Source organism: Peromyscus californicus, unplaced genomic scaffold (assembly GCF_007827085.1).
Source record: "Peromyscus californicus insignis strain IS unplaced genomic scaffold, ASM782708v3 Scaffold_99__1_contigs__length_143814, whole genome shotgun sequence".
In the NCBI taxonomy this organism is placed as follows: domain Eukaryota; kingdom Metazoa; phylum Chordata; class Mammalia; order Rodentia; family Cricetidae; genus Peromyscus; species Peromyscus californicus.
In genome coordinates, this window is record NW_026294616.1 from 49,728 (window position 1) to 61,228 (window position 11,501).

At 36.4% G+C, this 11,501-nt stretch overlaps 1 protein-coding gene across 1 annotated transcript; it reads left to right on the top strand.

Moving 5' to 3' along the window:
* Positions 1-290: 290 nt before the first annotated feature.
* LOC128105047 (zinc finger protein 557-like) lies at positions 291-3,992 on the top strand. Its single transcript, XM_052729866.1, has 6 exons — positions 291-302; positions 1,081-1,207; positions 1,409-1,469; positions 2,023-2,078; positions 2,618-2,701; positions 3,871-3,992. The coding sequence occupies exons 1-6, from the start codon at positions 291-293 to the stop codon at positions 3,990-3,992; spliced, it is 462 nt and encodes a 153-aa protein (XP_052585826.1).
* The last annotated feature ends 7,509 nt before the right edge of the window (positions 3,993-11,501 follow it).

The following is an 11,501-nucleotide window of genomic DNA, read 5'->3' on the forward strand; positions in this document are numbered from 1 at the left end:
TAGAGTATATGTTTTTGTACATGTCAAGCATATGTTGTTTTGCTGAGCTTTATCCCCCAGTTTCAATTTTGAAATTCAGCAGAAGATACCATTCTCTTCCTAGATGTAGTGTGCATGGGCCTTCTGAATCATTAGATTATAATTGTGTGACATTCTTCTTGCTTTTTGCATTTTTTAATGTTTTTTTTAATGAATATGATTCTTTTGTCTATATACATGGATATGTACCACATATACACCTGTCCTCACAGTAATCCAAAGAGAGTTTTAGAACCCACAAGCTTGGAATAATGAACAGTTGTGTGAGTCCCCCATAAAAGTACTGATAATTGAGACCATCTATATGCAAGACCAGTAAGAGCACACAACTTCTGAGCCATCTCTCCTTCTCTGTGTTGATTATTTATGATCATCATTAATATTGCTAATGTTATCTTCTTTCTATTTGTACCTCTTTAAATGCACAGTTCCTTTTTGTAAAATTTATTAAAGTAGTTTATACTGGAGCAATTCAGTTTTCTGGAAGATGAATACAGAAATGGAATGAATGCCGAACTCTTTGTAGGATCTTCAGTAAAAAAAATTTCTGTGTTCATCTTATCTGTTTTGTTTGTTTGAATGGAAGATTCAGTGCAGATGCAGTTAGCATAGACTAGGCTAACTTTCACCTCAGAAGCACATATACCTGCTTCTACCTCTAAATTCTGGGATTAAAGGCATGAGCCAATATACCCAGCTTACAAATCTTCCATGTAGTTAATAATTGTTCATACAATTTCTCAGATGTGTGCTCAGTACTGTTGAAATGTTTGCTTGTCCCTCTATCTCTGTTAATAGGTATTTCTCTTGCAAGGTGATATCCTGTTCAAAGCATTCAGAAAAAAAAAAGAGATGAACCTCCTATTCAGTTTCTTTGTGAAGTAAGTTGATGGTTTCATTTTAATGTCTGAGTTATAGAATATGTGTAGCACTCACAAGAATTATGTGGCCATATTGTCAAAGAAGCACACATTTACAATGTTGTATTATGCTTTTTGTTTTATACATATGGATGGCATATTTATGTATGGCATATTTTAGAATACAGTGACCTATAATGAAGTGCATGTTGACATCACTCAGGAAGAGTGGTCATTGATGAATCCTTCACAGAGGAATCTCTACAAAGATGTGATGCTGGAGACCTATATGAACCTCACTGCTATAGGTAATACTGTAAATTTTTCTTCACATTTTAAATAAGGGGACAACAGTTACTTGGTTACTGATGCTCTTCTGTAATTCTGCTTGAGAATGAGGCAGAATGAGGTGATTCAAACAAGCTTGGTTCTAAAGATCACTGAAGATAGTAATGTAAATTTTTCAGTTTCCTGTAATATTTCATACATTTCCTTGTTTGATATTTTAGGCTACAACTGGGAAGATCTTGAAGTTGAAGAACACTGTCAAAGTTCTCAAAAACATGGAAGGTAATTTTCTTGTGCAAGCTGATACAAATGGGCCTCTTGACATATTTAACTTATTTGGAAGTGTTAAAGAAATGAAACATTGTAAATAAACACAGCTCAAAATGTGTTGATGATCATTACATGCTAATAAACACACATACCTCAATGGCAGGTAAGTGAATTGTGTTTGCAAGTCATTCTTTTAAGAAGGAAGACAAGGAATCAATGCCTTAACAGAAATCATCATTTGAATAATAGCTTCATCAGAGCTATGCTGTACAAATAACAATCCTTTTAGTTTCATACTATTCAAATTACAAAAGGCATACTCACTGAATATATGATAAGAATATGTACACAGCCTTTTGATAAGCAAATAATCCATAGTAAAAGCGTTGGTACTCAAAAGTTATTCTGTCATTGCTAATTTAATTAGATAGGTGGTTAGAGTCAAGAATTAAAGTGGGGGATGTTGTAGAGAAATAATAATTCCTATACTACATGTTGATGGGGAAAAAAGTCCAACAGTAAATAAAATGTGGAACCCTTTTGGTTGTTATTCTTTCTTTAATAGTTATATCATATGTCACTTTGGATTCCAGCCATATGAACATAAATATATGAAAAGAAGTAATGTAAATCTCTCAATCTCAGAACAATTACAAAACATGTAGCACCCCTATGTTGAGCAAACTTGTTGAATGACATTTAAATTTATAAACAATTGGTTTTCCAGCTTAATTTGGATTAAATCAACAACACATCACAGAAAAGCCCTATGAGTACTAGGCCTGGGTAAATGCTTCTGTTTGTTCTGGTTCACTTTGAAAATGTAGCATTAATCATAGTATAGGAAAGTGTATCAATAGAGTATGTGATGTAAATGTCTGAATTCTTCAAGTTATCTTCAAATATTTAAAAAATCTCAGAGAAAAATGATGCTATAAATATGAGCCAGGTCGTAAAGACTTTTACTATGACAGGCATGTTCAAATATGCAAAGCCATCCTTAATGCAGGGAACAACATAAATGTACACAACACGTTAAAAACTAAAGATAACATAGCTTTATATTCACACAAAATTGTAAAATTAATTCATGCAGATATAAAGACTCAACAATGTAATGAATGTGGCAAAGTTATTAAATGTTTCAATTATCCTTGCAGGCATGAAAGAAGTCATACTACAGAGAAATCATCTGAACACACTCAGTGTGGGCAAGTCTTTGTACATCATAGTCATCTTCCAAGGTATAAAAAAACACATACAGAGGATCAACGCTATGAATATAATCAATATGGTAAAGTCTTTGCACATGCTACTCATCTTCAAGTACATAAAAGAACACATACTGGAGAGAAACCCTATGAATGTAATCAGTGTGGTAAAACTTTTGCTTATCACAGTCACCTTCAAGTACATGAAAGAATACATACTGGAGAGAAACCCTATGAATGTCATCAGTGTGGGAAAGCCTTTGCACAAAATGGTGCTCTTCAAGTTCATAAAAGAACACATACTGGAGTCAAACCCTATGAATGTCACCAGTGTGGTAAAGCTTTTGTTCGTCACAGTACTCTTTTTTTTTTTTTTTTGGTTTTTCGAGACAGGGTTTCTCTGTGTAGCTTTGCGCCTTTCCTGGAACTCGCTTTGGAGACCAGGCTGGCCTCGAACTCACAGAGATCCGCCTGGCTCTGCCTCCCGAGTGCTGGGATTAAAGGCGTGCGCCACCACCGCCCGGCTCGTCACAGTACTCTTAAATTGCATGAAAGAACACATACTGGAGAGAAACCCTATGAATGTAATCATTGTGGGAAAGACTTTGCTTGTCATAGTTATCTTCAAGTTCATGAAAGAACACATACTGGAGAGAAACCCTATGAATGTAATCAGTGTGGGAAAGCCTTTGCACAAAATGGTGCTCTTCAAAGGCATAAAAGAACACATACTGGAGAAAAACCCTATGAATGTCATCAGTGTGGTAAAGCTTTTGTTCGTCACAGTACTCTTAAATTGCATGAAAGAACACATGCTGGAGAGAAACCCTACGAATGTAATCAGTGTGGGAAAGCTTTTGTTCATCACAGTACTCTTAAATTCCATGAAAGAACACATACTGGAGAGAAACCTCATGAATGCAATCAGTGTGGTAAATCTTTTGCTTATTACAATCATCTTCAAGGGCATGAAAGAACACATACTGGAGAGAAACCCTATGATTGTAATCAGAGTGGGAAAGCCTTTGCACAAAATGGTGTTCTTCAAAGGCATAAAAGAACATACTGGGGTCAAACCCTATGGATGTCATCAGTGTGGTAAAGCTTTTGATCGTCACAGTACTCTTCAATTCCATGAAAGAACACACTGGAGAGAAACCCTATGAATGTAATCAGTGTGGGGAAGCCTTTGTTCGTTATAGTTATCTTCAAGGGCGTGAAAGAACACATACTGGAGAGAAACCCTGTGTATGTAATCAGTGTTGTAAAGCTTTCACTTATCACAGACATCTTCAAAGGCATGAAAGAACAAATGCTTGAGTGAAACCATACAATTGTAATCAGTGTGGTAAAGCCTTTTCTCATCACACTGCTCTTCAGTTTCATGGAAGAACACATATTTGAGAGAAACCCTATGAATTTAAACAGTGTGGTACAGCCTTTGCACACCCTATGTCATCTTCAAGTATATAAAAACACATACCAGAGAGAAACCTTTTGAATATTATCAATGTGGTAATGCCTAGTGAAAACACAGCAACCCTGTAAGTATAAAACTTTTAGTGTGTAATTGTTATCTTAAAACCTTAGAATATAACATTAGACTTTGAAGATCTGAAAAAAAATACCAAAGGAAATCTGAATATATATAAATTGGTATGATCTTTAGCCAACATACTTACATTCAATTACACATGATTAATTATTTTGGGAAAAAATCTAAAATGTGTCAATAATCTTTTCAAGCATTATAATGTCTCTTTATTTTGTTTACCCCTGTCAACTAATATGGATAAAAGGCCTATAAATTTAAATGATAAGGTAACCCTTTTAGATTTCATACAACTCTTCAAATACATGAAATAATAAATTCTGGTATAAAATTTCATAGATGTGTATCATTGCTTTTCTGTTGCTTTGATAATGGATCATATCTAAGTGAACTTAGAAAAGTGTTTAATTTAGCCCTTGGTTCCAGAGCAATACATGAACCCTGTAAAAGTGGCATGGAACAAGTGACAGACATGGCAGTTAAAGCAAGAGGCTAAGAATTCACATTCTTGTCCTGCAGCATGAAGAAGAATGTAAAGTGGAAATGGTATGCAGACAGAAACTCTCAGGCCAATCTCCAGTGACAGATTTCTTACACCAGGGTACCATTTCTTAAGTCTTCCCAAATCATATCACAGATTGAAAATGATTTATTTCTCTAACTTCGAGTTTCTATGCTTTCTTTCTGAAACATGGACAAATTCATGATAGAGAAAAACTCTGTAATCATTTAAATGCCTCAAAACCCATGGTACCAGAATTATAATAGAAAAACATTCATGATTGAAAGTTAGTTTTAATAATTATTTTTATTTTAATTAAGCAATATCTGTATATCTTTCTGTGGGTATATGTATGTGCATTCTAGTTCCCAAGAAGGTAGACCCTTGGCCCTTCTTATAGCAGGAATTACTCCATGTCATCGAAAACCAGACATTGGTTCAGGAAATGAACTTATATTAAAGGCATGGCCATTTCTCTATCCCTGTCAACATTTTAGTCAGTATTCCTTTTTTTCCCTGTGTTTCGAGACAGGGTTTCTCTGTGTAGTTTTTTGCCTTTCCTAGACCTCACTTTGTAGACCAGGCTGGCCATGAACTCACAGAGATCCACCTACCTCTGCCTCCCAAGTGCTGGGATTAAAGGTGTGTGCCACCACTGCCCAGCCCCTGTCAACATTTTAAACCTCTTTATATTATCTTGATACCAGGAAATATATAAGTACTCACACAAAACAAACCCTACTTATGTAAACTTTATGTAAGACTTTAGACATCACAATTATTTTCAATTTCTTGGAAAAAAACCCCTTGTTTTAAGTGTTTTTCCTTGTAGCTTTGAAGTAAGTAAGTTATTAACCAAGTTCACTAAAGACTGATGTGAAGACTACATTGTGGCTTCTATTTTGCAACATGAGAGATATTGAAGTGTGCTATATGTGTGACAAATTCAATTAGTGAAGTTTATTTTGTGGTTCTTTCATTCCTTCTGTGGTTTTTGTTCATCTTTTTTGACTTTCATGTTGTGAGAGGTAGTTATCTGGTGCAATGTATTAGAATGGGATGGCGATCATCTAAGTGTTTGATTTTTATTTAAGTCTCAGGCAGTATGTGATCACACTTTTCAAGTAAGGGTGTTTGTGAAAGGCTAGTGGATTTTTGTTCTTGGTTTTGTTTTTAAAATTTTTTCACAAATTCCCTTGAAATATTGTTTGTTATCCAGCTTGGTTTGAATGTCAGTAATTAGTCATGGATACATTAGAATTCATGATCCTTGTGTTTCAGTTTCCTGAGCACAAGTCTAAGGGTATATGATGTACTTTCATTGATTGTTGTTTTGTCAAAAGTGTAGAGAAAAGGGGCTGGTTAAAGAAACCCACAATGACCCTGGAGTCCTGAACTAGAAAAAGATGACTCAGATAAAGGCAGTTGAAAAAAAAACACTTTGGCTCAAATCAATGCCATCTCTGCTCCTGACCAACTGACTTGTGAAACCAACCAATCACAGAACAGGATAGTAGAATCCTGTCTCTAGGTCTCAGAACCAGGGAAAGAAACACAACTTGTATTTTGGACCTAGCCAGAGAAATGAAAGAAGGAAACGTCCTGACTCTGAAATTGGTGTCAAAATAACACTCTTGGTCCCTAGAATCAGAGTCAGTGAAAGAAATGAGCCCTGGCCTTAAAGGTAGTGTAAAAAAGCCAAGAAAGGCCAGTGAAAGAAAAACAATTTGTCCCTGTAATCAGGACCTTCTCTGTCCTTAGATCACAAAACTGGTCAATTGTTGATCAGACAAAAAAAACTGATTGATTGACTCCATCCCCAAAACCTCCTATATAAGCTGCCCTGCCAGGTCATTTGCAAGTTGTTCTCTCCACCCTGGTAGAAGGAACTACTATCCTGACTCCTCCTTCAGAAAATTAATCTCTCAAAAGTGTATTGGTTGTGAAGAGTTTCATTCCATGGTGCACAGAAGAACCTTGTTGAGACGTTTCAAGTTGGATGGAGCAAGGGGGATCTGAACAGAAAAACTTTGCTGAGACATCTCATAGTGGATTGTGCAAGGGGGAGATGAACAAAATAACCTTGCTGAGATGTCTCACAGTGGATTGAGCAAGGGGGAGCTGAACAGAAGATCCTTTCTGAGTAGACAGAGCAAAAGAGCTGAAAAGTATCACTTTTCCTCCAAGTCAGAGGAAATTGCTACATTTTTGTAATTTCTTTACCCAGAGAAGCAGGGATTTGCTAGGAAGCCCCCTTATGTGGGTGCTGAGCAAATCTCAGCTGTACCGGCTATTCAGGAGAGGAGCAGGATTGCTGTATCCTGCAGGGAGACCATCAGCCATCACATCAGGTGAAGCCTGACTTTCCCAAAGAGTCAGGACACCCTTCCCTGCTGAAGCACTTCCAGGCTTGACTTTCTTGAGATGTCAGAAAATCTTGCCTCTAGGGTTGGGCTAAACAGCTCCATGTGTCCAAGACACCTTTCAGGGCAGAGTTGTTGTTTTGAGAAGCTTGATGTGTCTGGGATACCTTGCCCTCTAGGACTGAATTGTCTCTTAGCAGTTACAGCCATCAGAGATGGGGTAAACAGCTCCAGGTGTATAGGACACCTTCAGAGCAGACCTAATATTCTGAGGAGCTCAAGGCATCCAGGATACTTTGCCCTCCAGGGCTGAACTGTCTCTTTGCAGTTCCAGCTGGCAGAGTTGTCCTAAGCTTCTCAAAGTGTTTTCTGACTCCCAGGTACTCAGGACACCTTTGCTCAGAGTTGCAAATCTCCCGTTTTGGTGGGAAAATTGGAACGAAACCCAGAGTTGTTGCAACCACTTTACTTACAAATACATTTTAATGGTGTTAATTTTAAAATACTTAATAGATTATATAAAAAAATCATTAAACACTTCATGTATGTATCCAAAGAAACATTTTCTTCTATCCCATGCATCTCTATGTCCTCATCTGTTATGCATTTGGCACTTCATCCCAAAGTATTGTCTTCTAAGGGAATTATCCAGAGATGCCAGATAATGTAATAGCAGTGAGATTTACTTTGTGAGGTCTACTTTTGTCCAACTTCATATGGTGATCAAGATAACATTACAGCCTTGCACAAGAAAGGCATTTCCAACACAGCTGTCTCATTGATGCTAAAATAAGATTAGTTGTATTATTAAATCAATAAAATACTGTCTTTTCAGATTATAAACATATTTTCATTGAAAAATAAAGCAAAGTAGGAGATATTGAATGATAAATCCTATTTGCAAGTGAAAATGATATATTGCTATCTCTTGTTTTTCATTTAATTGCATGTGAAATTATTCAATTTATTCTGATGACCAAACATTTGTCATAGCAGTTTCTCAGATCAACAAATGAATGTGAGAGAATATCTTGAATGTCAGTTATTAGTCATGGATATTATATGAATTCATGATCTTCATGTGTAAATCTCCTGAATACAAGTCAAAGGGTAGATGATTTACTTCTAATAATTGTTATTTTTTCATAATATTTTAACAATATTAATGTTAAAATACTTAATAGAGTATATAAAAACATTAAATGCTTACATGAGTGTGGAAAGAAACATTTTCATCTATTTGGAAGAGATTTAATAATTTAAGTTAATCAGTAATCAGCTGAATATTTTATAATAGAAATTGATGTACTATTATATGTATATATTATTTCACATTCCATGCATCTTCATGTCCTCAACGTTTATCTATTTTGCATAATACCTTGAAGTATTGCCTTCTAAGGGAATTATAGAGGTACCAGATAATGTAATAGCAGTGATATTTACTTAAAAAAATTTGGTGTGTGTGTGTGTGTGTGTGTGTGTGTGTGTGTGTGTGTGTGTGTGTGTGTGTGATATGTGACTATGGGTTGTTAGGCCATGACAGAAATGTGAAGAATAGAAGACAACTTTGTCAGGTCTACTTTTGTCCATCTTCATATGGTGATCAAAATGACGTGATCAACTTTGTGCAACACAGACATTTCTTGTTTGGTTTTTTTTTTTTTTTTTTTGGTTTTTCGAGACAGGGTTTCTCTGTGTAGCTTTGCGCCTTTCCTGGAACTCACTTGGTAGTCCAGGCTGGCCTCGAACTCACAGAGATCCGCCTGGCTCTGCCTCCCGAGTGCTGGGATTAAACACAGACATTTCTAACAGAGGTGTCTCATTGATGTTAATGTAAGATTAACTTAGACATTAAAACAGTAAAATATTGTTTTTTTTCTGGTTGAATAAAAATTTTCTTTTAAAGATAATAGAAAATAGGAGACATTCAATAATAAATACTATTTGTGAATAAAAATGATATACTGATATCTCTTTTTTTGTCTTTTCTTACATGTTGAATGAGTTAGTTTTTTCTTGGGACCAGACATTTTTTTCATAACACTTTCTCCACACAACAAATGAATGTCAGAGAGTAGTTTCTGTGAGTAAAGGTGGTTGCTGCTAAGCCTGGTGTCCTGAGTTCATACTCCAGGAACCCATATTACTGCTTCAAATCTTTCTCTTATTTCTACATTTCTGGTATGACATATGGACATTCACATGCCAACACATATATAAATTATTTCAAAACACAAATAAGTGCCATTGAGGTAACTGGCAACCAAGTGATTTCCTGGCTTTCATCTCTGGAGCTCACATAGGATGAATAGATATCCACTTCATTTCCCAGGATGCCTTTCTCTACAGCGTCACAAAATTCTGTACTTCATTTTCATTATACCTTTTTGTATAATGTCATTATATATGGACTTCATATCCAAGGATGCCTTTCTCAACAGCACCATGACATTTTGTACTTCATTTCCCAGGATGTCTTTCTGTACAGCATCACTACTTTCGGACTTCATTTTTCAGGAGGACTTTCCCTAGAGCATCACTATATATGGACTTCATTTCCCAGAATGCTGTTCTCTATAGCATCAATAAATTCTGGACTTCTTTTCCCAGGATGCCTTTCTCTAAAGCATCACTACATTCTGGACTTCACTTCCCAGGATGCCTTTCTCTACAGCATCACTACATGTTGGACATCATTTCCCAGGATGCCTTTCTCCACAGCATCATTATATTGTCAATTATTTCCCAGGATGCCTTTTTTTTACAGCATCACTGCATTCTGAACTTCATTTCCCAGGATGCTTTTCTCTACAACATCACTACATTCTTTACTTCATTTCCCAGGATGCCTTTCTCTATAGGATGAGTCGATTCTGGACTTCATTTCCCAGGATGCCTTCTTTATAGCATCAGTACTTTTGAACTTCATTTCCTAGGATGACTATCTCTACAGCATCACTACTGGTGGGACTTTATTTCCCAGGATCCCTTTCTCTACAGGATTATTACATTCTGAGCTTCATTTCTCAAGATGCCTGTCTCTAGAGAATCACTACATTTCAGACTTCATTTCTGAGGATGATTTTCTCTAGAGCATTATTATATTCTGGACTCCATTTCCCAGGATGACTTTATAGCATCAATACATTCAGGACTTTATTTTTCAAGATGCGTTACTCTACAGCATCATGACATTCAGGATGCCTTTCTCTACAGCATCACTATATGTGGGACTTCATTTCCCAGTATGACTTTCTGTACAGCATGAGTATATTCTGGAGTGCATTTCCTGGGATACCTTTCACTATAGCATCAGTACATTCTGAAGTTGAAATCCTAGGATGCCATTCTTGAGAGCATCACAACATTCTGGTCTTCATTTCCCAGGATGCCTTAGTGTACAACATCTGCACATTCTGGTCTTTGTTTCCTAAGATGCCTTTCTCTACATCATCAGTACATTCTGAACTCCATTTCCCAGGATGACGTTTTCTCCAGCATCAATGGAGAATCAATGTTGGACTTTAGTTCCCAGGATGCCTTTCTCCATAGCACCATGACATTTTTGTACTTCATTTCTCAGGATGTTTTTCTGAGTTTCATTCGCACTTCATATTTCAGGATGTCTTTTCCTAGAGCATCACTGTATGTTCATCTCCCAGAATGTCTTAGTTTACTGCATCACTCAATTCTGGACTTCATTTCCCAGGATGCCTTTCTCTAGAGCATCACTACATTCTGCACTTAATTTTACAGGATGCCTTTCTCCACAGCACCAGTACTTTTTGAACTTCATTTCCCAAGATGCCTTTCTCTATAGCATCAGTACATTAAGACTTCATTCACAGGATCCCTTTCTCTATGGATTCACTACATACTGGACTTCATTTCCCAGGATGGATTTCTCTACATCACTACATTCTGAACTTCATTTCCCAGGATTCCTTTCTATATAGCATCAGTACATTTGGACCTCATTTCCTAGAATGACTATCTCTACAGCATCACTACTGGTCGGACTTCATTTCCCAGAATTACTTTCTCTACAGGATCATTACATATGGACGCCTTTTCCCAGGATGACTTTTTCTATAGCATCAATAAATTCAGGACTTCATTTTTCAAGATGCCTTCCTCTACAGCATCACTACATGTCAACTTCTATTCCCAAGATGCCTTTCTCTACATCATCAGTATATTCTAGACTTCATTTTCCAGGATGCCTATTTTCAGCATCAGCTCATTTGTATTTTATTTTACAGGATGTCTTTCTCTATTGCATCATTATATTCTGGACTTCATTTCCCAGGATGCCTATCTGTAGAGCATATCACTATATTCTGAACTTTATTTCCCAGGATGCCTTTCTCTATAGCACCACTACATATTGACTTCATTTCCCAAGATGCCTTT

Bases quoted from the DNA above. Each gene is read 5' to 3' on its own strand.
- LOC128105047 (XM_052729866.1), top strand. The intron at 1,470-2,022 runs GTAATTTTCTTG...TTTCTTTAATAG, and splicing joins AGTTCTCAAAAACATGGAAG to TTATATCATATGTCACTTTG. The intron at 2,702-3,870 runs GTATAAAAAAAC...TGTTCGTTATAG, and splicing joins CATCATAGTCATCTTCCAAG to TTATCTTCAAGGGCGTGAAA.